This window comes from Alligator mississippiensis, chromosome 16, assembly GCF_030867095.1.
Source record: "Alligator mississippiensis isolate rAllMis1 chromosome 16, rAllMis1, whole genome shotgun sequence".
NCBI lineage: Eukaryota > Metazoa > Chordata > Crocodylia > Alligatoridae > Alligator > Alligator mississippiensis.
The window spans coordinates 30515042-30542472 of NC_081839.1; the positions used below are offsets into that span (position 1 = coordinate 30515042).

At 53.6% G+C, this 27431-nt stretch overlaps 2 protein-coding genes across 2 annotated transcripts in view; both read right to left on the minus strand.

The window, feature by feature from the left end:
- Positions 1–6789, minus strand: part of POU2F3 (POU class 2 homeobox 3) — a 54487-nt gene extending 47698 nt beyond the window's left edge. The window contains exon 1 of the mRNA XM_059719696.1: positions 5427–6789. Within this exon, the coding sequence (XP_059575679.1) occupies positions 5427–5643 (217 nt within the window). The 5' untranslated portion in view covers positions 5644–6789. The remainder of the gene's footprint in view (positions 1–5426) is intronic.
- Positions 6790–6894: 105 nt separating this feature from the next.
- Positions 6895–26315, minus strand: OAF (out at first homolog). Its single transcript, XM_014593740.3, has 4 exons — positions 26042–26315; positions 10011–10145; positions 9237–9417; positions 6895–8610 (listed from the first exon to the last, which is right to left on the minus strand). The coding sequence occupies exons 1-4, from the start codon at positions 26258–26260 to the stop codon at positions 8336–8338; spliced, it is 810 nt and encodes a 269-aa protein (XP_014449226.2). The 5' UTR covers positions 26261–26315; the 3' UTR covers positions 6895–8335.
- Positions 26316–27431: the final 1116 nt, after the last annotated feature.

Here is a 27431-nt window from a genome sequence, read left to right on the forward strand (position 1 = left end):
CACTGGGATCTTTCCGTAGCTGGCAGCAGATTGCTTTTACCTTCCCCGTCTAACAGGCTTCTCCAAAGTGAACCTGGCTGAGCAGCTAGCAGCTCCCAGGCCTTGATTAACAGGCACAGAGAGTGGCAGAGGAGGCAAGATCCCTTCTGGGGCTTAGGAAAAGCCTTGGTAATCTCACAAAGCCAGCTACAGTCACACAGCATGTACACCCACCCACACACACTAGCTCCATGCAGACCTGCTGGCAGTAAACAGTGATCTGAAAGTACCCACGAGCATATACAAGCCACGTGGGGACACTAATGTATGCCTTGAACACATGAAGACCCTTATACCCTGGCACAGAAGCACACACTGGTGCACATCCCCATGCCTCTTGCCATGATTTAGGGCATTCACCAGGGGCTTCTCTGTCCTGGGACTAACACAAGTTCTAGTTCCCCACATCCCATCCCTAACCCGAGCCCTGTGCACATGCAGAGCTCGTTCACCGGAGGGAGATGGTGCCTTCTGCTCCAGCTGCCTGTCCTGTGCCCGGGGGCAGGCCGACGCCTGTGCGCCCACCCTGCCCTTAGCTGCTTGTGTGCAGCTGGGCTTATGGATGAGGTGGCAACTGGAGGTAACCAACCAGACATACTTCTGCCCAAAACTCCCTGCTAGCCCCGTGTCTCTTAAGCACGCCTAGCTATTCCCCCGAAAAACCCCATTCTCCTGCTGACTGCGTTTCCTCCTGTGCCCCTGCAGTCCTCTGTCTCTTCAGCTCTAGCTCCTCGCCTAAAGGCTGCTAAATGTGCCCCCGCCTCCTGCAGAAACCCCTGCACAGGCAGGCAGGAAGCCTCGTGGACTTGGCAGCAGCTACTGAAGTCATGCGGAGGGGTCGAAGTAGGGATTGGGTCCCTTTCCCCATCCCCTACCTGACCTGCAGGCCTCTGCTGCCTGCTGGACCCAGCCAAGCCCTCTCTCCCTTTACCTGTGTGCATGGACTCCAGATTCACCATCCTGCAAGGGGAAGGGAATCCACAGCGTGCCCAGCTTCCTGCTGCCAGCCCCAGACCTGCCCGAGGGGCTGCCAGCTTGGCCTCCCCCACTGTAGCACCACCTCGTCGGCAGGGCTCAGGTCAGCTCCAAGAGCAGGGGCAGCTGCATTGCCTCCGTCCCGCCGGGCCAGGTGAGCACGCTGGGGATGGAGGAGGCCGCGCCCCCACGTTGGCACTGTCCTGACGCTGGGAGCCTGGCACATGGCCCATGCAAAACGGTGAGATTTGCATATTAGTAATTCTGGGAGGGTTGAGTCCCTGCAGCATTAAAAGGGGGTGGGGTGGGAGAGGGAGCAAGGCAGCCTCAGCGAGGCACCCACACCCCACAGCACCTGCCTGCCTGCCCGCTGCCAAGCCCGCGAGAAGGGGCTCTGCCGAGACTTGGTGCACGGCAAGTCCTAGATCTTAATCGTCCCCTGTAGGAAATGCACTGGGCTCCCGCCTGCCGCAGCACAGATAAAGGAGGCTGAGACAGACACCTGCCTGGGCAGGCCCCAGGGAAAGCACTGAGCTCCAGAGCAGGGAGGGAGCTTGCAATCTGAGAGAAGGCCCAGAAAACACAGAGACCCCAGTGCTGGGTCTGCCCATGCTGCAGGAGAGTCCGCGTGGGCCTGCCTGCGCTGGTGCCCTCAGGGCCTGGGTGGTTACGTGGTAAGCCGTGCTGGACACGGGCTCTCAGCAAATGACACCACTTGTGCAGCGGGGGCAAGCTGGGCACATGGAGGTGACATGACTCATGTTACAGGGTTTGTCCTTCCTCTCCTTGACTCCCAGTCGTGGCACTCACTGCTATGGATGCCAGCATAGAAAAGATCAGCCCCTGCTGTCAGCTCCTCATGGGAGACCCCCCTCCTGCACCATCATCTCCCTCACGCTCAGACCAGCTCTCCAAGCTGAGGCGCCAGGGACCTACAGTGTCCCTCTGTGCAGGGTTCAGGGCACACTCATTCCTATAGCCCTCTGTGATCTCCCGGTATACAGATTCCCCCACACCCACGCTGCCCAAGGGGGTCCGAGGCAAGGTGTCTGCATTGGATCATGCAGGACAGTAATAGAGAAGTTTGTTCCCAGCCAGCTATGTAGGCTCTGACCTCCCCAGGTCTCCACGCTGCTGGGAATCTCCCCCGAAATTGTTTGAGTGTTAATGCCAGGTACAAGCTATCACACATCCGTCTCTGAACCCACGCTCTCCAGCACATGCCTTTTCCCAGAGGCTGCTCTTCCTTCCTGGAAAGGCAGGTTTTCCCCCAGGGCTGGGCGGGATCGCTCTGCCCAGTGTCAAAGGCACCCCAAAATCATGGGGTTGGGAAGCGGGGAGAGAGCAGGGACGAGTCCGGGGAAGGCAGGGAGCTCCTGTGCGAGCACAAGGAAGGAGGAAAACCCAAGGGGAGAAAATCAGGAGCAGAGCAGCGTGGAGAAGTGGGACATGGAGAAGTTACCAGGGTGGGGACTTCTCAGGAGAGATTTTCCAGGCTGCGGTGTCATAGGGCTCAGACGTGGCCTTGTTTTCAGGGGTTGCAATCTAAGATATGTCTGCCTTATTGCTCTCTTGGTGGGTGCAGTGATCACCCTGGCCGGACTAGGGGTCTCTACAGGTGCAGGGGGCTGCAGCTCCAGCTGGGTGCCATAAGGGATGCTTAACCCCGAGGGATGGGTGCTGACAGACACACCAACTGGGGGCTTTTCCATATGCATGCAATCCCCAGCAGCATGCAATGCACCCGATTCCCTCTCCTGAGGCACGTGAGCCCCTTCACTGCCAGCAGACCAGCCGCCTGGGTGACAGACATCTGCCTTCACCGCTTTCCCTAGCTCAGAGCTGCAGCCGCCACACCACCTCCCTCCTCTCCGTGGGCCCGATAGGCTGGTACACAATGCCACCTCGTGGACTGCTCACTCTGCAAAGGCTGGAAGGACCATGCAGCGAGAGGACTGGGGAATTCACCAAGGACTGGGGAGTTTAATCACGGAGCTGAAATGCAGCTTGGGAGCCCAGGGGAGAAATGAGCATTTGGCAAGAGAGACCAAATCGGTCTGTATTGACGACAATTTCTGTTCAGCTGAACGTTAAAAGATGGTTAAGGTTCACCCTTTACAAAACCTCTCGTGGCCCCAATCACAGGGATGAAACGATTCCCTGCAGTCACGTGGGCTCCTGGAAGAATGCATGCAGGCATGAGGGGTTGGCTGCATGGACCCAGCTGCAAAGACCAGGCCCCTTGTTATTAACTGCTCTAAATACAATTGCCCCAATAGAGGAAAAATGCATCCCCTACAATATTTTAGCTGCAGCTATGGAAATAAATGGTACGACTAAAATAAGGCTCATCCGAGATGCTCAGGGCCTGGGGTGCCCTACTGCAGCCCTCTTCAAATGAGATTCCCTGCTTAATCCAGCTGTATAGTTTGCTCATTATCATTTCTACAGCATCCACAGCAACTCAGAGAAGTTGCAATACAATTTTCTGGCTGTTCTCTGCCTGCAGGTTTATGGCCATAGCTCTGCTGTCGAATTCAGTAGGGGAATTAAAAACAAAGCAAAGTCAAGTCAGGTTCCTTGATTGTAACTGTGCCTCCTGCTTTGGGCTATGTGGATCTATACATGCAGGATACACGAATAGACCAGTGTTAACTCAAACAGATGGTCAGGCTCACACCTATTTGGCGTTCTTGCTCTCAGTAAATGCAACAGGCAACAATTTCCCAAGAAGGCAAGTGAGGTTGGGTACCTCAGCTTCAGTGGCCCAAGCTGGAGGTGAGGAAGTTAAGAGCCCCTGTAGTGCCCATTGATTTCCATGTAACTGTGGTGCTCAGCACCTTCTGCTTCAAAGTGTCACAGCAGGGAAGAGGAGCCACTTCTCAGCACCCCGGGCTGAAAGGGTCCTCCTGAGTCAGCGAGTCCAATCTCCCAACCATCTGTTCAAAATAGCTGGCAAGAACATCCCCAAAGCACCTCGTAACAACCAAACCAAAACCACGGTGCCTGGAGGACAGCAAGGTCACCCTGACCTCCTCCGGGCTCTGCTTCTGACTTTCCGGTAGCTTCTTGATTTTCGCTAATGCAACTTGGTTTTGGACACTAGTTTACAGCCTCATTGTAACGCATGCATTAGTTTATCATCCTCCTGTGGCCCTAATAAAAGCTTTCTTCAAAAAAAAATAAAAAAAAATGCTTGTAGATGTTAAGACCATGCACCTTCAGGGAAAGTCTTTTCTGTATTAACATAAAACCATCTTTCCACCCTGAGACAGATTAGCTTTCACACTGTCCTGGAGATAGTCAGCTCTCGATTTACTGACGATACCACTGCCAGAAATCAGCAGCTCTTTTACAGTGACATCAATGAATGACCCATCCATACTCATCATTGCGTACTCTCCATCTGCCAACATCCATTCCTCCTTTGGAGAACAATAAACCTTGGGGGATAAAGCTTGATTTACAGACAGCCGCCTTCCAGATAGGACCTCAACGCACAAGCTGCAACATCAGCTCGGCACAGACAATAAAGATCCACTAATGCTTTTCTCTATTTATACCATTGCTCGCAGCCAAAACTTCCTTCCCCCACTTGCTGGGTGCCAATTTGTGTCCCCCGCTGCACCTGCAAATAGTTGCCTTTCAATAGGATTGTTGGCACAGGTGGGTTTTACAGGGCTTTGGCAAGAAATGTTGTGATAAATGAGCTTTATTCATCTGTTGGACACAACCTTGGGTTTGTTTTTTGTTGGGTTTTTTGCAAGGGGGGAGTGCAGGGGAATAATGAGAGATCCTGCAAAGTGGTGGATGGCTTGGGAAGTTAAAACCTGCAGTGCGTGGGGGTTGGCTACACATTGCATACACTGAAATGTCTGTATTGGGAAAATTGCTGTTGCAACCTTGCTACCCACCTAAGGAGAGTCCAGGGCACAGATGCCTGACTGCTTTTCCAAGTGCAGAACAATGCGAGTGCGGTGGAAACACAACCCAGCTATGCCCTCTCGTGGAACATGGCAGAACCACACGCAGCAGAGATCTAGTCTCAGACAGACTAGGACAGTGCCGCGGTCCCCTTGAGATCTGTTAGGATGCTGTGGGGTGCCAAGCATCCTAAAGGGGTTTGTTAGCACTGCTAGGTGTGCCGTGATTCCCAAGATCAACCCAGGGATTTCTAATAGGAACCAATTGTGTTAGACACATCTGATCTGCTGTGGTCTGAGTTCTTTGCAACAGATAATTGCTCTATTATGTTTCTGTCGTCAAAAAAAAAAAAGGTGAAACTCCGAGCTGATGTTTTCCAAGGGGTGACTTGAGTCTAACAAGGGGTGCCATGCGAGGTTGAGAATGCTAGGAAGCCAGCCACCCAGCTGGACAAGAGCCATTCCCAGGCCCGGAGTCAGGAGACTTACCCCAGTTTGATCTCTGGAACAACGCTGGAGACTGGAAATGCTGACCGTCTTCGGATGCATCTTGAAAGCCATGCGTGGGTCCAGGGGAATTTCCCTGGTTCATAAAAGGTATGTTGCAAATCCAGGAAAGCCCACTGATTTCCAGCCAGAACATGCTGCAAGAAAGCAGGCTTGGAAAGCAAAGTGGATACCTCAGCACAGGTGTTGGCAATGTCATCTACTGCTTCAGAGCAATCCCAGAGCCCAAGCCACTGCAGCCCCCTGGGGAGGTAGTGAAGGAGGATGTCTGCGCTTGGGGCAGGATGTTGGGATCTTGCCAAGTCTCTTGGGATGGGCTGAGCTTACCTCTCTGTGCCTGGTGGTTTCTCAGCCTCCCTGTCTCTCCCAGTGGCCCTGGATGTTTCCCAGCTGTGCACCATCCATCGGCCTGGAGAGGGCTGAGAGCATGGGGCCTCTAATCATGGGGGAGAGCAGCCAGATGTGTAGACGAGCCAGGCGGGTGGAAGGATGGCAGCAGAGAGATGCCTTGATGGGGACCACGCACTTACATGAGAGGTATGCTAGTGTAAGGAGTGACCTAGAAACTACTACGCAAAGACCAAGCAAAAGGGAATGTTATGTGACAAATGCCCATCTGCAATGATAAGGAGCAGACAGTCTTAGATAAAGGAGGCTTGAAAACAAAAGCAGAATCAGAGTACTGGGCCAAAGAGCTCATTAAAATACTAAAAATCACACCCCTAGGTGGGGAAAAAGTATGCTAATTAGACATACATGTATGTAAATGAGATACATGGCTAAAACACAGGTATAGAGACATGCTCAGTAAAGAACTCCTTGCGTCACTCCTTTATAACCAATTAGCAAACAAGGATGCTTATGACGGTTCAAGACTCCTGTATAAAAGATGCTCAGAAATAGTGATCTGTGTGCTTGTTATGTGAAATTATTCCGCTCGCACCTTTTATTGCTAGCAATAAACCTTCTTTGTACATTCACCCCTGGTATCTTTATTGGCCTTTGCATACCGGGCACGATCCCAGACTTGAGCTGGGGCTCAACACTAGGAGCTCTGGAAATATAGCCACCCTGCTGCAGAGCAAGTAGTTATGTCCTCATAGGCCATAACTGCAGTACTGCCCTGGTTGGGGGAAGGGTATAACCCTAAAACGAGACATCCCAGCAACCCCACACAGGGAAAATAACTTCAGAGACTGCTGAGTTCATTGCCATGTGGTTAAAATGCCCTCTATGACCCCACATACTTTAACAGCAGAGCTGTGTTAGACAGCGCATTCGAGTCACTGGTGCCCTGCCCCAGCAGCGCTGACCCCACAAATAAGACCAGGCTACAATCCCATCCCGGACGTGACCCTGGATTGCAACCAGGATAAAAACCTCACGAGAGCGAAAGGAACCAGCAAAAGAATAGGGCTGTGAGTTTTATGCAGACACTTGATGCTAGATCTGCTTTAAAAAAAATCCATTTATTTACCTTAAAAATGATAAATACTTTGCTTTTAAAAAATCTTTCAAGTTTAGTCTTGGTTTTACTTCATGTCGCCATATTAAAATGTAGCCTCTCCCCACCCTTCCCCCAATGAGATCCCTACAAAAATAGTTCTGTCAGCAAATTAAAAGAAGAAAAACCTGGAAATTATCTTTTTTTTTGTCCAAAATGCTCAAGTTTGGGCAAAAGGCACAAGAAAGAGGGTATGGAGCCAGAGGGGCTGGGGTTACAAATCGCAGCTGCTCTGGACCCTGTGGGTCTATGAAGACTGCGGTAGCCCTAACCCCACTCTCCGCCCTTCAGCTCCAACCCCTAAGACAGAGGAATGCAGTAATGACAGCCGTCAATCATAGCTTATCTTTGGAGGCCCTCCTAGTGCTTTACAAAGGAAAGCCGTCATCATCGCCCCCATTTTACAGATGGGGAAACTGAGGCACAGTGAAGTGGTGGGATTTAGCTATGCTCACCTAGCAGGTTAGCAGCAGGGCTGGAAATAAAACTCAGGAGTACTGCATGGCAGTCCCCTGCCCTCAGCAGATCTCCGAAGCTCTGGTGCAGACCCAGCGGGGGATTGTCAACCACAGCCCCGGAGGCAGTGGATAGAAATGTGCGGACAGCTCTTTCTTACCAGGAAAGTCCATGGGACTGCAGCCTCAACCCCAGCTTGGCTGGGTCTTAAGAACAAGCCAAACCAGAGACTCATTAAAGCTCCCTTTCTTCAAGGGGCTGGGGGGCTCCTGGTACCTAAGCTTTCCATCTCCGCCAGCCAGGGAAGGAGCTGGCACGTGGTCGGGTGCTGTGACTGAGCACAGCACGCCGCCCGCTTTGGGGCCCTCGCACCTTCCTCACTTGGGGGATTTCCCATCAAGTCCGTGGCCCCACCAGTGGCAAGTGCTGCCGTGGTGGGGCTGGGAGCCTGCGGGAAAGGGACCGGGGACAGGTCCGGAGCTGCCCTGTCCTCCGCTCACATTTTGGCTGCTGAAGTGACAGCTGAGATGGCTTCCCTTCCCCTTGAAGAGGCTCTGGGCTGGCACCGGTAAGCACAGCCATTCCCCTTCATAGTTTCATAGATGTTAGGGGCTGGAAGGGACCTTACAGATCATCGGGTCCAGCCCCCCTGCACTTGGGCAGGAAAGACTCACCCCCAAACTGTCCCTGGTGAGCGATGCGCTTGGCTCTGGGCAGCGCTGTGCTAAGACGCAGAAGCTAAGCCTGTTTTCACAGTATGAGGCAGCCTGAGGGGGTCCCAGGGAATGGGAAGAAAAGAAGCACACAGAGCCTCCATGGTCCAAGCACCTCTGCGAGCCCTCTCCCCCTCCGGGCAGTCAGCCCCGGCACATGGCCCGGAGTCATGGAGCGAGGGCAGGAGGCTGAAAAGACGCGGCCCAGATAAGCTTTGCTAGGTCTCTTCATCCCAGAGGCACAGCTGCTTCTGCGGCACGTAATAGTCAAAGGTGTAGCCCTTCTGGCAGCTGCGAATGCCACACTTGTAGGAGGAGACTTTGCCACTGGCGTCCCGGCTCCGGCAATACTTGAGCATGCAGGGGTACCACTCGATGCTCAGCGAGTAGCTGCAGATGCAGGGCTTCCAGCGGTCCGAGCACAGCTTGCAGCGCTGCAGGTCGGGCAGGTCGGCCGACTGGGGCAGGACCTCGAACATGGAGCCGTCCACCCCTGCGGGAGAAGAGAGGCAGAACAGTGCTTCAAACCGTAACATCGAGGGATGAGCTCTGTCCTGGGGATCTCTAGCATCATCCCAGTAGAGGCCAGGACTCCACATTTGGTGGAAAAACAGAAGGTGCCTACATGCCATGCACTCTGGTGGCTGCTGTCTTCTGCTGGGGGGTGACACAGGTAAGTATAGACAAGGCTCAAGTGACTTGGGGACAAGCTACCAGCCTTCTCCTCCCTCGATTACTGGTTCAGGTTCAGCCTGGGTGAGAAGTGGCTGACAGCTGTGTGTGCCAGTCTGTCCCCCTGTGGAACAAATTGCGGGGCTCTGCCTGGTTCATGCTGGATACGCGTCTCCTATTGCAACAGCCACCACTTTCGCTGGCTCCACATGTCAGAACTGAAGTAGCCACTCAATGCCAGGCAATGGGCACAAGCTTAAGTGTGGCTGGGAGGGAGACTGGCACCTGAGGCAGGTGTCTCCATACACATGGGGTATCTAAACAGCATGTGAGGCTGATGCTTTGTGACCCAGCTTATTCCCTAAGAGCCCCAGAGGGAGAGTCCATCAGGCCTTGCAGGCCTACTGGCAGTATCAGAGCTGCCCATGCAGGAGGGGAGAGTCTCACCTTTCTCCAGCCAAAACTTTACATCTTCTTCCCGGGTGTAAATAGCCTCCTGAGCCTCGGAGCAGACGTTGTGGATGTGAGGGCTCAGCTGGGCCCCTTTGCTGAAGTTGACAGCCACGTCCATGCTGAGGTGCTCCAGCCCACGGACCTCCTCTGCTTGCCGCACCGTTTTGGGGTTTTTCTGGGGAGGAGAAAGGCACTGAGTGAATTCCCGCAGCAGTGGCAAAGCTTCTTAGCTGGTGAGGAAGAATAAGGTCTATCTGCTCCACCCTTTCCCCAGACTAGCCCCAAGGGACATCGCTGTGGCACACCACCCAGTGTGCATCTAGACTGCCTTTGCATGGGATCCCATACGGTCTCCTAAGCTGAGCAGGACGGACCCTGCACCGTGCTGACAAGACAACTTCTGTGCAACGTCCAGCTGCTGCTGAAGTGTTGGAGATTCAGGATGGGCCCGTGGATGGCTGGAGTCCAAGCCTCAGTGAGTGTGGCAGTGCTGCCCGCCTGGAGCCGAGGCAGACAACAGGCAGGTCTGGTTCACCTGTGGTGTTCACCACTGCCGCCCACCTCCCCACAAACCAGGTCTGGGCAGCGCTGGACTGGACTAGACTGTGCAGTGGGAAGTGGTGGTCACAGCCGGGTCAGGCTGAGGCTGAGAAACCCAGCCAGATGCCTGAAAGGGGCTGGAGAGCCCTTTGCTCTAGATGGCCAGGAGATCAGTGGGCAGCAGTGGTGGGCTCAAGCACAAAGCTGTCTCGTGGGGCTGCCCCTCACCTGCCGCAGCTTGGCCATGGACTCGCTGGGGATGATCTCGTTGCGGTGGAGCCTCGTGACAAAGCAGAGGGCCTGGAACTGGCTCTGGCCCCTCTCCAGCTCCCCCAGGATCAGGGCACGGAAAATCTTCACCTCCTGACCAAAACCAAAACACAAGGAGAGCACAGGTTAACATGGTCCCGCAGCCCATGGCCTTCGGCCTCAGAGGGGCAGTGTGGAGAAATGCACACCCACCTGTTCCCCATAACATCTACCAGCATCCCTGACCCACTCTGCCATGTGTCACCCCATCTCAAAGGGGCTCAGGGAGGCTGACACCTAACCCTGCTCCAGCCCGAGGAACACCAGTGGATCCTTCTGTTCAAGCAACAAAACCTCCTGCCTTCAGGACCAGGAGCCAGAGGCTTGATTCTTATTACCAAAGGACTTAACGAGGCACGGGCAACATGGAGAAACAACCTGTATGAAACCTTAAGCCCAGGCTGTGGAAAACCTCCATCCCACAACACAGGGGACAGACAGAGCGCTACTCAGAGGAGGTGACACATGCCCCAATTGTGCCTTGCTGGTTGTGGTCTTTGGCCAAGGATGAACCCTGACTCCAGAGGGTTTCTTGTTTCTGCCTCCAGGAAGGGGTGATTTTTTATAAAACAATGACCTTACATTTTTTCCCCACAGTAGGGAGTCACCTCAAGATTTCTTATGTTGGGTGGACCCACGTGCTTTTGCCCCTGACATGGCATAAGCTCTCCCTGCAATCCCATCTCTCTTCAAGGGGGTCACCCCTTGCACCCAGTGCCCAAACCACTTTGGAGAGCAATGCCAGGGCTTGACTCTTGAAGGGAAAAAGGGTCAGGAGCTGCTTGCAGGTGCTTCTCCTTCCAGCATGCACAGAAAACTTCAGATCACCAACTCCTCTGGCCCCTTCCAACACAATGAGTTGTTAACAGCGTTATCTTTGGGTCTAATGCTTCCTGTTATTGTAACACAGCCCATCCTATGCCAGGAAACCCTGAAGTGTGACCGGAAGGACACATGCATGCATGTGAAAGATGGAATGAGTAAAAAAAACCAGACTCTGTCCGAAAATGAAGCACGGAGTTACCCAGCACTTGTAGCACCAGGGTGGGATGCCTCCATTCCCGCCCTCGACTGCCCACGCTGCACCCATCATCCCATAAAGTGCACCCTACTGCGCCTACGATAGGATGCCTCATTGCTCATCTATCAGTGCCAGGCTTGGGCACCCTCCCACTCCACTGCCCACACGTGATGCATCCTCCATCTGTGTTGCATGTCGCAGGACACCCCACCCCACTTCTCCATCCCTAGTTAGATCGGGATGTGTCCACTAAAGAATGGAGCACAGGGACTAGGCTGAAGCATTCAGAGCTGACAGCAACAGCAAGGTCCTCAGGGGAAACAGGACAAATCTAGAGAGCAGTGAGTGTGTCGGGTAAGGACAGGGTGGGAGGGGGAAAGAGGTCTGAGTCAGTGGAAAATGGAAAAGAGACCAACCGGACACAAGTGCAGGGGAAGTGATATTGCGATGGTACAAATGGTTCACAGGGAAGAGTCCAGCTCCCGGTCATACTTGGAGGAGGGTAAAAGAGGAACATGAGTCACAGGGACATGCTTCATTTACAGACACCGCAGCCCTGCCGTCCCAGAGCTACTCATTCATCACAGCAGACCCCAATCTCAGACGGGCCATTTCAAATGATTGTCTTTTTCCACAAATGGAGCAAAGCAATAGGGAAGAGACAGCTTTGTTGGCATGTGCTGAGAAGAAGTCCCGCATTGCTCCTGTGACACAAACCACCTCCAAGCAGAGGGTGCAGGATTCCTGCAGGGTCACCGAGACAAAACCAAGCCCTGCTGGCCCCACTACCATGCTAGTGTCGCTGTAAAAAGTTGGGAACTCAAAGCCTCTAGTAACACCTTGAGCAACAGGATTACAGTAGGCAAATCAAACAAAGTTAGCTATACAGGGGCCATGAATCACAGTGCCTGAATAAATCACCCCTGAGCAGAACTAGGCATAGAAAACAAAGGCATGTGACCCTCTCCTAGGCAGAGAACACCTGCTGAAAAGAGTATTTGCTGCTTGGCTGTGGTTTTAACCCGGTGCATACTGCTTTGCGATCTCCAAGACCTCCACACCCCAGCTGGTGTGTCTCGACACTTCCCACAGGTTTGCCATCCTGCCCGAGTTAGGCCTGCAATTCCCCCATGCCCAGGGACTGGCCCACTTCCCCCAGCAAATCACAACCTCTTCATTTAGCAACTGTCGTGACACTAAAGGAACGGCCAAATTCTGCACTCGTGGACTATGCTGCATAGCTGGAAGAAAACGCTCAAAGTTAGCTCGGTGCGCTCACCGCAGACGAATCTCAGTTTAACAGAGGCCACGAGATTAAAATTTGCCCCCAAGATTAAGATAGTAAAGTTTATGCCTTCCCAAATACAGTCATCATCTAATGACGTCTCTCCGTAGGGCTGAGATTCTCCCCCTATTGCTGGAAATCTGCCCTGACGTTTCCCTTGGTGTTGGCAGTAAACCCAAGGAAGGAGAAAGACTGAGTAGGCAGGGGACACAACGCACCCACTATCCACCTTTTGCTCACTCTGAGCAGATCGTAGGGCTTCAGACAATGATCTCTTTTCTGTGGAGCTTCCCCACAGAGTAGCTGCAACCAGGAGGAGATTCGGTTTGGGTTGCCCTAAGAACTTGAGACGCAACGCGTTTGCTTCCTGTGAAGATCTGCCATGGAGAAAACACAGAGTGGGACCCGCACAAGCCCAGTAAAGACTGGAAGATCCTCCTCACAAAGCCCAGGGATGTCAGCTCACATCCTTACTGCAGATGGGGATGTTTCAACGTGCCATGCTCTGTCAAGCTCAGCAAGACAGGTAAGAAACTTCCTCCACCCTTGCCATAACTGCATCCTCATTTCCACATGTCCCATGAACTCCCTACTGACACATCCATGTTCTGCTCAGTCCCGCGGGCAGACAGCCGTTCCTTCCAGGACTAGCTGATGGAAGGACAAACGCATCTGAAACCATATCCTGCCCCTTCACACTATGTGCAAGCTGAGAAGCACCTTTTTCCTCCAAGTTGCTATCTTTGCGTTGTAATCATAGCCCTTCCGGGGCAGCTGGTCACAGCTTCCAGCCATCGTTAACTAAAAATATCACGGGGCAGGACGACAGTGTAAATCTTCACCTCATCTGCAAGTTGCTAACGAACGGCAGCTCTTCTCTTCCCCTCCCCTGCAGCTCTCAGTCCGCAGCCAAAACTTTTCACAAGCATTGCAAAGCTCAGCTCTTCAGCTATCGTTCCAGGAAAGCTGCTCTCTTGACTTTATGAAGATGCCTTCCCTCTCGCTACTACTGGCAACACAATTTGGGCAGCAGCAGGCCAGCAACAAGTGGCTTATCTCTGCACTGGACGGATGGCAAAGCGGAGATGAAATGAATACGCTTTCAGGCTAAAAGGGACCCATGCTGATCACTGAGTGCTGGCAGCCAGCTATGAAGTCAAAGCCCAACTTGGGAAACTAGTTACTCCAGGGAGGATTCACAAGAAGAGAAAAAAAAAAAAAGCATTGTCCTGCAAACAAAAGAAAAAGCTCCCTGGGCCTACATTAAGCAGCAAAAGCTCTACTGACTTCATTGTCACCATGCTGGCATGTGACAGGAGGATGTGGCTCTTGTGTTTCACATCCTCCCTATTTGAGGGGAATGACCAACTCCAGTAAGGAACTGGGGGTTGGGGTGTGTGGGGACTGAATAAACTCCTGAGAAGGAGGTGCAAGGGGATAAAAAGGTCTCCATTTTTAAGGAAAATCCAGGGTTTACAGTCCCAGGGATAGGATTAGTTCTCAGAGACAGAGGAACATTTCATGGCTGGACCACCAGAGTAAATGCAGCTCAGGCTGCTAACGTACAGCCTGGAACGGCTTGGTGCCTCGTGCGAGATGCTTGCAACCCTGCTGCGAGCATTTGCAGAAAGCCTCCCATGCTCTGGACACTATCTGACACCTCCGCAGGGAGTGAACGTGGAAGAGGAGGTTATTCCAGGTCAAGACAGAGACACATTGGCAGGCCGGTGTGCGAGGGAAAGAGACAGAAATCTGACATGGATGTTTTTTCTTTGCTGCATCTGTTCTGAGACTCTCTGCCCACATTCCCCCGGACAGTTCATTTGGCATCGTTCACAAGGGCTATGCTCACTTACCCCGTGACTCATGGTGTCACGGAGGGAGCATTTCCCCAGAAGAGGCATGAAATCCTGTTACTTCCTTTGGAGTCCACCCAAGAACACAGCGGTGAAAAGTGACCTCCGTGGGGGAGTGGGCAGAAGCCATAGCTCAGTGCGTTAGCCAGCAGGAGTCATGCCAAGCTATGGAGAAGACTTCCCTCCTTTTAGACTTCCCTTCTATGGCAGGCCTATGACCGGTCTCATGTGGTTTGGGAAGAGACCCTCCTTTCCACCTACAGCAAAACTCTGGCTTCCTTTTCCGCAAGGCTCCGAGCAGCGTCCTCTCGAGGAACATCATCTACGTTAGAGCATATATCCCTGCAGCTTACTCACCGCCCTCCCTCCCACGTGCAGAAAACAAAGGCAGTGGAATTTGGGGCACATCTGGAGAGAGCTGAAAGAACAGCTGCAGCTTGGGATGCGATTCTTTCCCATGGCCAGAGCAGGGATTTTGCTGGATGCATCTTATTAAGTGAAAAATGAGCCAGAGGAGTAGGGAAGACGGAGGACGTATCCTATTGCTTTTGCCTACAAACCCCGTCATTGTCTTCAGTCTACTGGCTTGATTAGCAACCCAGCAGGCCTGGGGGATAGGCCTCAAGCAGCTCAGAATTGCTTTACAGGCTCGCCAGGAGCTAAAGGCTGCTGGGGGCTTTTGGTTCTTATACAGCGCCATTTGAAACCGTGTTTTGCAAAATCAAAATCGACCCCTTAACCGAGGGAGCAACGATCTTTCCTCCACGAGCCTGGAATGATGAGCAAGAGGGTCCGACTGAAACGGCTCAAGAACGGAGGGTGGAAACTGCAGAGAAGAAAAACATGATCAATAATTGCAATTTGACTGGGTGGGGGTGGGGGCAGAGGCAGGAAGGAGAGGGAAGTAATGATATTTTCACAGGAATATTTAGGAAACCGACCATTTCTCATAGCTCTCCTAAAGAAGGTCTTGCTGAAATGTGGCACCATCGGAGCAGCCCAAACCTTCAACCGAGCCACATCGGTTTATGCCAGCTGGTTTTGACCCGAAGTCTTCGTTGTGCTTCCTGCAACGTTACAAGGCTGAGCAAGTATCAGACGGATCAAACTGCAGAACAGCCAGTTCCTCAGCTCCGCCAGGCTCGGTAGTTCCATACAAAACACTTCTTTTTAAATCACTTCAAATCCTCAGATCCTCAGCTTTTAAAAACACACATAAACCAAAAAAAAGCGGGACATCCACATTTTTCACCAGACAGTCAGATCCAAAGGCTCTACTGTCCGCGTGGAAGGGATCGGGAAACATTCTCCATCTGGAAGCAAGTTTTGCAGCAATACAAAGATATTGAGGAAGAGCAGAAGTCGACATGCTCACACAGCCATCTCCTCCTAGCGGCTGGTTCCCACTGCTTCGGACTGACAGACGGGAGCATTGTGCTGAAGTGGCAGAAGCTCATAAGTCAGCACTGGTGATTAAAGCCCCGTGATTAGCCCTGCCGTGGCTGTTATGCAAGCATGCATGGTCACCTCTGAGAGAGGGCACATGCTTCTCTGTGTTTAAGAGCTGCACTGCCAAGTTCAGCGAGAAACGTACAATTTCACCGAACCCGCTGGAACGGGGAGCTGTAGGTTTCAAGTCAGTGGCACATACCCAGGTCAGCCGTGAATCTCAGAAAGCAGGGTGGGGGGGATTGCATTTTAGCAGCCTGGATTAGATACTAGACAGACTTAGTCCCCATGGCATCAAAGGGGGCAAATGCACCCCGGGACAGGGTCATGTGCACATGGTATCAGCTTCTGCAGACTTTCCACCGAGCCGGCTGCAGCGCTAAGGTCAATCCCTCCTGGTCGGGAGTCCAGAGGCAGGGGCACCTGCTCTTCCACATCCTGCCTCACCTCCTCCGACACTCGCTCCCAGGCTCCTCTGAAGCTGCTCTTGCATTTCCCTGTGTGCACCTTACCTCTATTTCCTCTGCTCCAGGCTCATTCCCATCACACCAGAGCATCTGACCCGGTGCTGTGGCTGGGCCAATCTAAATATTTATCTACCCGGCTCCGTGCGCTCAGTGATTTATGGGCTGAGGAGTCCACATGGCTGGAGCCCGCGGAGGTGGAGGGCCTCATGGATGGATCCCCGCTAGGATCTTCATGAAAGGGGTCCTTAGATGGGAGACAGACACAGGGGTGGAAGGGATGGGACTGCAGAAGAGGGGTAAGGGGAAACTTTGCAGGAGAGGAAGAAGGGAGAAGAGGGGCTTCCCAGATGACCTGCATGGGTTGTTAAAACAGTAAAGTCAGAGCTTTATTTAAAACAAGCCGTAGCTTCTCCGCCAGCCCCACTGGTTTCTTTGTTTCACAGAGCAAAGTCTATGCCCTGCATCTCCTCAGCACTGAACCCGAGGCATCAGGCTAATGTGCCGAGGACCCCTGCTCCTTGGCCAGGGCTGCTGCAGGGGGGTGCTGGCCCGGTGTGAATTACCTTGAACCCTGGGCTTCATGCCCGCTGTTGTAAGGAACAGCATGACAGCAAGACTGCTCTGGGCAGCGATGGGCTCTTCCTTTCAGAAAGCCCTTACGCCTCTTTCCGCTGTCTACACGAGGTCACTGGGAGAACCAGATGCCACAGTTCGGCTGCCTGCAGCTTGCTGGTTCTGCAGCTCATTCCCAACGAATGCAGCCACGACTCTGCTGTCCGGTTGCCTAAAGGAAATGAGCTCTGGAAGGCAAGCGGCTGGCTCAAGACGATGCTGGCAGGAAAGAGGAAGCGCTTGCAAGAGCTGGCCAAGATGCTGCCTCCACTCCCATTGCAAGCCCTATTCATCCAAGCGGTGGGGAGCCGCGGGATCCTGCCTGACTCCTCTCTCAGGGTGGATGGCCAAGTAGTGCCAGGCTCCAAAAATGCCACCTAGTTTGGAAACTTTGGTTTTTCCTCCAGAGGGAAGGACTTGGCCACAGAATCCAGGCTCCTGCTGCCTCCACGTCGGGTTACTGGACCTCACCGTGCAAGAGGGAGCAATGCGCAGACTCTAGCTGGTACGCAACGTGTCTGCCCACCTTCTCCAGGGTGAGCTCATCAGACTGACATCCAAGCTCCTCCACTGGTTCCCAGGCTGCTTCCAATGCCAGTTTGAGGATTTGCCCATCCTTTTCAACACAATAAACAGATCAAAATTTATGGGCCTTAAGGCACGCCCGGTAGAAGTGCAAGCAATGGCGGCTTTCGACATGGCCAAGGTGCCCAAACTTGCCCAGAATCCCTCTTTTCTTCCCTAGCCCTTCCTAAACTTCTCTACCTCCCTGCTCTGCCCATCATATCATAAGGGGGAGGTGGGAATCCAAGCTCATCCCACCAAGAGTCAGTCGGTCCTGCCGGAAGCAGCAAGGTGAGTCAGTGCCGAGCAGGTTCTTGGCCAAACCAACGAAGGAGCTGGGATTTCTGTACCGCTTCCCAGCAGAGAACAAGCCCCAGCACAACCTCTGAGCCTCAGCAGCACGGGGACTTTGCATTAACCCTTCAAGAGGATGTTGGCAAACGGGGCCCTGACCCACATTTGTGCAGTGAGTACAGTTGCAGCTATTGTTCAGCTTTTGGCTTCACGTTGCCTGGCGGAGCTGAGGAACAGGCCGTTCTGCAGCACCTCTCTGACTGCCGAGGCAAAACCACATCCTACCCTCCTCTCTTGGGAGAGGGATGAATTCAGGGCATCCGGCTCCCCTCAGGGCCAGGGGCTCGCATCTGCAGACCTAGGGGACTAGGAGCATAGAGGAACCGTCCTGGGAAAGAATTCAGTGTCCTCATGCCCCATGCCGGCTGTCTCCGTCTCCTGCTGGGCCTGTGTTTTAGGACAAGAGGACAATTCAGCCTCTGTTTTTAGGCCTTTCCCAGTTGGGAATCAAGATCATGTGTGGTCTCACTCTTATGTCCATGTTGAGTGGAATAAACCAGTTCCCAAGAAAATAAATCTTGGAGGGAAGCGCTAGTTCACTGCCAACTCCCACCTCCGCCCGCCTGCCAGGCGCCTTCCTTCAAGGACGCAGCTGCCGTCAAGGCCCTGAATTTTGTCCTTGGAGGCATGCAATCAGCTCCCGCTCAGCGGTGGAGGTGGAAGGGGTGGGAGCTTGCACATGTGGAGGAGGAGGGTGGGATGTTCAATGGTTAGGGCATCCATGAGGGACGTGGCTCCTGTTTCCTGCTGCGCCAGGTGTCCTCTGGGATGCAGGGTACTTAGGGGTTGCCTAGATGTGGTTTTCTGTGAGAAACCTCTTAAGGGGGGGGGGGGGAAACAAAGTGGGGCAAAGAGAGCTACAGCAACTACAACAGGCCCAGCTGCCCAAGTGCAGCCAGCTGCTGCCTCTGAGCACGGGTCCTGCCAGCACCACAATGTCACTTAGGTGCGACCCTTTTCTCTCTGTCCTACTGAACTCTGCCAACAACTTCTCCCCACATGCTCCAAAACTTCAGGATCAAGACACTTAGATCACAGCAGCAGTCAAGGCCAGATGATGCTACATGTGGGCATCCTTTACCTAACAAATTCCCTTCCACTGCAAGGCCCGAGGAACTGGTGATGCCCTGGGTTTCTCTTGCTCTCTTCCCTTGGTACAGTATAGACTGAAGCCTTGGGTTTTTCTGGACTAGAAACCCTACATTTTCTATATCACCAGGGGTATTTTGTGCCTGGTGGGGCCAGACAGGAAGTTCTTCTGGATCCTACTGGACTTAACATCCATTATGCAGTTGTTACAGATTGCAGGAGATTGGACTTGCTGGTCCAGGTGGTCCCTTCCAGTTCTCTACGTATCCAAGATTGATGCAAAAGCAGATTTGGGCCGGTGCCGTGCTAAAGTGATGTTTTCTGTCCATCACATCCTCCAACTGGAAATGGAGTAACTGAGCTGTACAAAGTCCTCGCTTGTTATGGAAAGTTGGATTATTGCTTCTGAGCTCTTGGCATGGGTGAATAAATAAATAATGCTGAGCACTTACGCAGAGCTTTAGATTTTCAAATTGTTTTATGCACCACGATGCTCTTGTGAGGCACTGGAAACAAAGTTAGTGCTTCATGGAGGAGGACATTTTGGCAGAGGGCATGCAAGCCCCCATTTTCAAATAACTTTTAGCACTTGGTGCGAGACCCTTGGTGCCCACCCATTTGAGGTGCCAGGCACCCAGAACTCCAAATAGCATTGATAAAAGCTGTAGACACTCAACACCCCTAGAAAAAAATCAACCTTGTACTACCTCCTGCTAAGCCTTCAAGCGGCGGGTGGGGGCTACTTCTGCAACTGGAGTCCAAGTGACTTGCTCGTGGCTGTACAACGAGACAGTAGCAAAGCCAAGATTAGAAACTTGGGAGTCCTAGCTTGCAAATCCTGTGCTCAGCTCACCAGGTCAACACCAAGCATCGCATACCAAACAATCCTTGACCTTGAAAAGATCAGATCCATTAAAACCACGGCGTTCTTAAGTGGAATTGCTCTACAGGGGAACAGACAACTCAATAGTCTACTACAGTGCCCCCCTCAAAAACTTCAAATGCTTAGAAAATACACACTTCAATAATGCAAAATTAAATGTTGGCAAACGCAATATCAGAGGGAGCCCTGCAGAGAACTTGGTTCCGAATTTCCTGAGTTCCTGATTATCTCTACTAAATCACTTGATTTCCTCCTGTGGAGAGAGTTAAAAAGCCTTTTATTATCTCCCAGTAACTTGCAGGCAGTTGGTTCATCTGTCCTACCACACAGTCTTAGGGCATCGAGAGGAAGCCTTTGAAAAGCACACCCTGGGATGGCACTGCCCAGTTTCTTGGTTTGTGCTGCTGAAATCCCACCCGTGAAGAAGCCAACTGCAGAGATCTTTGTGCACAAATGTCCTGGGAGCACCCAAGACAAAAAATGGGGAAATCATTCAGAGAGGTTGCCAGTCACAGCCGAGGACACAGGTGATTATAGCTCAGTGCTTCTAAGGGAAAGGGATGCAGGCAGGCACGCTAGGGATTAGAGCAGTTCTGTTTATCCCCCTCTTCACATGCTTGCTGTTTGCGGTTGTAGGGGAGCAAGGGAGCAGCAGACGCCCGAGTCCTGGTGTCCAGCTGCCTAACTGCTCCATCTTTCACCTGGGCATGCATGTCCACATGTCCAAGAAGAACACCAGACTCGCCAGACCAGATCTGACCCGAGCCACGTCTAGCCCAGGATCTCACCCCCAACTATGGCCAGTGCCTTGTGAGGTAGGTGCAAGAACCTAGCAGCGGGCAGACGGGATAATGTACCTCCTGCATTACACCTCTGTTTGGCTGGCAATTGGCTTTTGACCCAACACACTTCAAAATGCCAGAGGCCTTAGCTACGTCCCTTCTGACACTCCCAAAGGAAGAAAGACCCTCCCTTCAATTCTGGCAGTCTGGATTTACATATACAATACGTGCATCAGCTATTCCCCATTTATAGCATCCCTGGTGCTGAGGCCTCTATATTCAACCCCAGCATAAACAGCAGCAGCTCTTTTAGCAGCAATGCAACATGCTGAAGCTACTGGCACCACAAAGGTTAAGTATTTAGCCCTCTCTGCACCCAGCCCCATACACAATTTTTCTCAGTAATTATAAGAAAAATAAATCACTTATGTCAACTTGGGTATTAACCACCCACCCCGCTTGCCGGCCAGAGGGTGGGAATGCAGTCCCTATTGCGAAGAGGCTGCCAAAGAGTTTAGATTCAACAATATGGAGAGAGGAGTGGTTTGGCTTTTTTTTGTTTTGTTTTGTTGGTAAAACAGCAAACAGCCGTTTGATAAAACCAAAGAGAAACGTAATCCTAATGTTACTTTCCAACACAACAAAAGGAGGGGTGCTGATCTCTTAACTCTCATCCAGCACTGAACACCCCAGGCAGGGAAGATAGTGCACAAGAGACGAGATACACTTTGGATTGAAAAGGACTTTACACCCAGAGCTTGTACAGTGGTTTACAGAGGTGGGTAACGCTTTTTATGGCAGGGGAAACTGAGGCACAGAACAGGGTAGGCACGTCCTCAGTATCCCCAGCGGGTGAGTGTTGCAGCCAGAAAGCCCCAAAACCTGATCCAGCCGCTCCGGAGACCTGGAGGGCGAAGCTCACTGCAGTCAGGAGGCAGCGTGGGAACAAGAGTGATAACATCTTTCCACCTCCCACGCTCTGGGATGCTCTGTGGAGGGCACATCCCCAGATAAGTCGCAGCTGCCCCAGGGCTGCTCTAACTCCCTGGTGCTACAGCTGACAGGCAGCTCCGCCAGCACTGCTGGCATGCGGAGCGCTCTTCCCCAGCTGCTCGCCATGTGCTGCTCTTTGAAGGGGGGTCTCCCGAGTGTCCCTGGGCATCAGGGTCTGGATTCTGCTCCGAGATGGATGAAATGCAAGTAGCACATGGCAGTGGCGAGACAGCAAGGGGGTTTTTTGAAGTCCTCTGGCAGTTTCAGCTCTCCTCGGGTCAGAACAGCCCCACCCTGCAGAGAGGGCCAGGGCAAGGCTGTAGGCACCACTTGAGCTCCACTCCAGTCCTTGAAAACAGAGCTCAAGTGCAATTAAGTGGAGCAGAAGCCTCGGGCTGGCCCCTCCGCCGTGGGGTGAATTCCAGCCAAGTAACACAGGGAAAGAGACTGTTTAACAAATAGGTTTCATGTCGACATCACTAACGCAGCTGATCCCAGATTAGATTGTCTGCCGCGGCCCCCAGGACGGGTCTTTCCCATGCGGAGTCGTGCCTTGTTTTGAGGGTCCCGAGGGGAGAAGCAGCCTGTGGAGGACGTGCTGACCCCACCACCAAGACCAGCGTCTCACAGCCTAGTAACGACGCCACTACCTCTTACCTACCGCTTCCCTCAGGAGAATTTAATGCACATTAGGGCATGGAGGTCACTTTTATTATCTCCATTTACAGATGGGGAAACTGAGGCAACCAGGCTCTAGTTCACAAAGGTTAGTGACTCAGCCAGGTCCCTCCAGCTACAACGGGAGGGAAAGAAGTGTACCTACCCCGACCCTAGAGCTACGGAGGGCCATGAGGCGCCAAGGCACTGCAGGAAGGACAGACCGAGGCTGGGAATTGAACAGTGTTCCCCAAAGCCCCCGGCTCACCACTTCAGACCTAGATCATCTTTCCTCTCTATTGTACCACTTAGCAGCCGTCCCCCTTTGGAGGGGAAAAAAGCCTCTGCCTCAGAACTAAGCCTCCCCAGTGCATGCCAAGGAGCTGGAAAAATCATTTGTGCAGAAAGCTTGCGTCCTGGCCACAGCGTAACCACAAGAGTAGCCTGAGAAACCCAGATAAACACCTCCAGCTGCGTTTCCAGAGGCGAAGAGCCCAGAGACCTCTGCCCTGAAGGAGGGACACTGGGCAGTGGCATGGAGAAGAGCACCGGAGCAGAACGGAGTTCAACACAGTAATGCCTGGGTGACGCCAGGAGGCCAGGTCTGAACAGGGTCCCTAGCCAGGATGCAGCTCGCACGCCTCGTTCTCTTGCTGCACTTTAAATTCTACCTCACGGGCCTCGATGTTTCTCTGGTTTTCCTTTAACTACGTTCCAGCAAAGCCATTAAACCAAACAACTCCCCCCTGCAAACCCTGAGCTGCTGTAGCAAGAAACAGGCGCTGTGCAGTCAAAGGTGCCTAACAGCGATGTCTACATCAGGGCATTCCCACACGGAGAGGACTTTTTAAGCCTCTTGGATTTAATGCATTAAAACCAAAGTGGAAACTAAAGGAGACCTCCAGAGTAACTGCTCTCCTCCCCGCAAACGCACACAGGCCTCAGCTTTGCAGAACAAGCCTCGAGTGCAAATCCTCGGGGGTCGATGGGAGGACGGCAGCATCTGCACGTCCCTAGTTCACAACCCAGCATCCGTAGCCCCCGCGGAGCCTGGGTAGAGGCGCTGAGAAGTGCTCGGGTTTTCCTTGGCAAACGCTTGTGCCGACATAATTTGGAGCCAAGACAGATTTTTATTCCCTCCTCTGGGCTTCCCATTCTCTCTGTATCTGTCTTTTGCGCTCCAATTTCCTCCGAGCAGGGAGCATTTTGGTACATCGTTGACACCAAAGTTACTCTAACGTTGGCTGGCGCTGAAGGAGAGGTGCTGGGCTGCCTGCTCTGCCGAGTGAAGTTTTCTCTCCGCAGCAAGGGAAGAAAATCTGTGAACTTCCCTCCCTCCCTTGTCCCCCTGCCCACTTGCTCCAGCCCTGATCTGAGAAGACCATCTTTAGGGACAAGAGGGGATTTTGGCCTTATAGCCCCTGGCAGTAGGCGGCTTAACTTGGAACAGCTTGAGAGGGAGAAAGTATAGTGGTATGCTTTGAAGAACTAGACCAAGAGGCCAGTGGCTGAGCTGGGGCAATTGGAGAGACAAGGAGGATGTGACAGAAGGGGCCTGTAACCACCTGGGAGAGGGTTAAGAAAACCTTTGCCATGACGGGCACACTGGGCAGAGAGGTCAGGACTACCCAGGTGGATTGGCTTGCAGTAGTTCTGGGCACAATCTCCATCTGCTCCTTGACTCTTTTCATACCCGAGAGATCTCTGACCCTCTTTAATTTCTCTGACCATTTGCAATTTCCTTTTTTCCCCTGAAGAAGGACGTGCATGTCTGAAAGTTTGCAAAGAACAACTTTTGTGCAACTATTCAGTTGCTCTAATAAAAGATACCATCTCTACCCAAAGACGCTTCTTGGGCTTTTACTTTCTTGTGCTTGGAAGCAGTCAAGTCCACCTGAGTAAACAGCCCTGGAAGGAGGGCTGGGATGGAAAGCCGTAACAACAGCTGTGCCACACACAGAGCAGAGAGAATCAGGCTCTCCTGAGGCTCGACTGCAATGGAAACTCCCCGCATCCACACAGGCCTGGCAGATGCCAGCAAACTCCACTGGCCACAGCTGCCCCCTCCTCCTCCAGAGGGGCCAGTCCCCAGGAGTCATTCCAGAGGCCTATCTTCCTGGCAGATAAACCACTTTACACCCAAAGGGGTTGGGATGAGAAGGGAAGGAGACTGGACATCTTCCCTCAATCCCAGAGGTGATCCCCTAGACCCTGCTCCCAACTCAATGCCCATCCCTTCAACATCCATGCCACACAGGGATGAGGCAGCAGCGAATCCCACAGGTGGATGGATGCAGCCATGGGACATCTGCACTGCCACACAGAGGAAGGGGAAGGAGCCCGTCTTAGCCAGGCTGTGCCTTGTCAACAGAAGGGAGGCTGTGTCCCATCCAGGTGGAGCTGCACCATGCATTACCCCTAAAAGACAGAGCCTACCGAGCCCCAAAGGCAGAGATTTCAGGACCTGTTACTTCCCAGCCACAGATTTACACGTGCCCAGGGGTACACTCTACTTTGAGAGGACAAGGGCATTGGCCCAGGAGTCAGGTACCGACACATCCCTGACTAGACCAAGTGGCTTCCCTGTCCCTGTGCCCCGGGGGCATGGTACACAACAGTCACTGCCGTCCCAGCTCCCTGGGGGCATGGTACACAACAGTCACTGCTGTCCCTGCACCCTGGGGGCATGGTGCACCACAGTCACTGCTGTCCCAGTGCCCCAGGGGCATGGTGCACCACAGTCACTGCCGTCCCTGCGCCCCGGGGGCATGGTACACAACAGTCACTGCCATCCCTGTGCCCCGGGGGTCATGGTACACAACAGTCACTGCCATCCCGGTGCCCTGGGGGGCATGGTACACAACAGTCACTGCCATCCCTGTGCCCCGGGGGCATGGTGCACCACAGTCACTGCCGTCCTAGCGCCCCGGAGGGCATGGTACACAACAGTCACTGCTGTCCCGGTGGGCATGGTACACCACAGTCACTGCCGTCCCTGCGCCCTGGGGGCATGGTGCACCATAGTCACTGCCGTCCCAGCGCCCCGGAGGGCATGGTACACAACAGTCACTGCCGTCCCGGTGCCCCAGGGGCATGGTGCACCACAGTCACTGCCGTCCCAGCGCCCCGGAGGGCATGGTGCACCACAGTCACTGCCGTCCCGGTGCCCCAGGGGCATGGTGCACCACAGTCACTGCCGTCCCAGCGCCCCGGAGGGCATGGTACACAACAGTCACTGCCGTCCCGGTGCGCCGGGGGCATGGTGCACCACAGTCACTGCTGCGTTTGCAACTCTGGTAGTGAGAGCAGCTGAGCTGAGGTGGGACCGAGCTCAGCGGGGGCTAAAGGCCCAGGTATCTACTCCAATTCTGAGACAAGATTTGCTGCCATGGCTACACTGCTAATAGACCCAGGCCACCTCGGGTTTATCTAGTGCGTCGGCAACTCCATCTATATAATGGGGATAATGACATCTGAAACACCTGCCTTTCAAGAGCTCTTTGGAGGGCTCGGAAGTGAGAAGCCCGAGGTCGGAGGCAGCGGTGATCGACAGAGACTCGGGGCTCAGGAGCGAATACGGGCTCGCAGCCAGACAGGGGACCCTGCTCAACAAAACCAGACCCATCTGCTTCCCGCCAGGCGCCTGGGACTTTCCCTGCCCCGAGTGACCGCGGGCTTGCTTGTACGATTCTTCCGCAAACGCTCGTCCCCGCCAGCCCCGCTCCCCCCCGGCAGCACAGCACAGCACAGCACAGGGCAGGGCAGGACGTCCCTCTCTAAACAGGCGCCTGGTGTCCCGCGGTCCCAGGCTGACCCTCCATCTCTGCGGGGGGGGGTACGACTATCAAGCCCCCCAGGAGTGACCCCAGAGCCCCGCTGGGCAGCCTCGTCCCCTGGGGAGGGGTCCAGCCCGCAGTGTCGGCGCCCCCCGGCCCTACCCGTCGGAAGTCGGCGGTGAGGGACAGCAGGGTGCCGTCGCCCTTGCGCAGCTCCAGGCCGATGCAGTCGGCGCCGCTGTCCGCCTGCAGGCTCTCCTCCGTCACCTGCCCGTCGGGCAGCCGCACCCGCACCCGCAGCTCCGACGGCGCCGCGGGGCCGGCCAGCACCAGCACCAGCACCAGCACCAGCACCACCAGCCCGCAGCCCGCGCCGGGCATCCCCGGGCCGGCGCCGCGCCTCGTCCCCGCCGAGCCCCGCACCGCCGCCGCCGCCGCCGCTCCGCGCTCCCCGCCCGCCCGCCGCCAACTTCCCGGCACCGCCCCCCGCCCGCAGCCAGCCTGCCCGCCCCGTGTCACAGCGCCTCCCCCGCCCCGCCGCCCCGCGCCGCCCGGCTGTGCGGGAGCCGACCAAGACCCCGGGCACGCGCACACACACACACACACACTCACTATCCTCTCCTTGCTATCAGCGCGCACACATGCACAATCCTCTCCGTCCTGTCACCATCCACACACACACACACACGTGCTCACAAACACTCTGCTTGCTATCAAGCTCACACACGCTTACACGTTATCCTTTCCTTGCTGTCAGCATACACACACACACACTCACTCTTGCACACACGGTCTCACTCATTATTCTCTCCTTGCTAGCAGCACACACACACACACACAATCCTCTCCTTGCTGTCACCATCCACACACACATGAGCTCACTCACACACACACTCTATCCTCTCCTTGCTAGCAGCACACACACACATTCTCACACATTATCCTCTCTCCTTGCTGTCACCATCCACACACACACACACACACACACACACACACACACACACACACACACTCTCTCTCTCTCACATGGTCACACTCATTATCCTCTTCTTGCTATGTACACACATGTGCACACACACGTGCACTCACACTCTTCTTGCTATCAGTACACACACACACACGCACTCACACTCATTATCTTCTTCTTGCTATCAGTACACACACACACACGCACTCACACTCATTATCTTCTTCTTGCTATCAGTACACACACACACACGCACTCACACTCATTATCTTCTTCTTGCTATCAGTACACACACACACACACACGCACTCACACTCATTATCTTCTTCTTGCTATCAGTACACACACACACACACACGCACTCACACTCATTATCTTCTTCTTGCTATCAGTACACACACACACACACACACACACTCATTATGCTCTTCTTCCTGTCACCATCCACACACACACACACACACTCATTATGCTCTTCTTCCTGTCACCATCCACACACACACACACACACACACACTCTCTCACATGGTCACACTCATTATCCTCTTCTTGCTATGTACACACATGTGCACACACACGTGCACT

What these genes read in the sequence shown, in the direction of transcription:
- OAF (XM_014593740.3), bottom strand. Translation starts at nt 26,260, where the DNA reads ATGCCCGGCGCGGGCTGCGGGCTGGTGGTGCTGGTGCTGGTGCTGGTG. An exon ending in TCACCGCCGACTTCCGACGG is followed by an intron (nt 10,146 to 26,041) that starts GTAGGGCCGGGG and finishes GGTTTTGGTCAG; the next exon opens with GAGGTGAAGATTTTCCGTGC. An exon ending in CCATGGCCAAGCTGCGGCAG is followed by an intron (nt 9,418 to 10,010) that starts GTGAGGGGCAGC and finishes TCTCCTCCCCAG; the next exon opens with AAAAACCCCAAAACGGTGCG.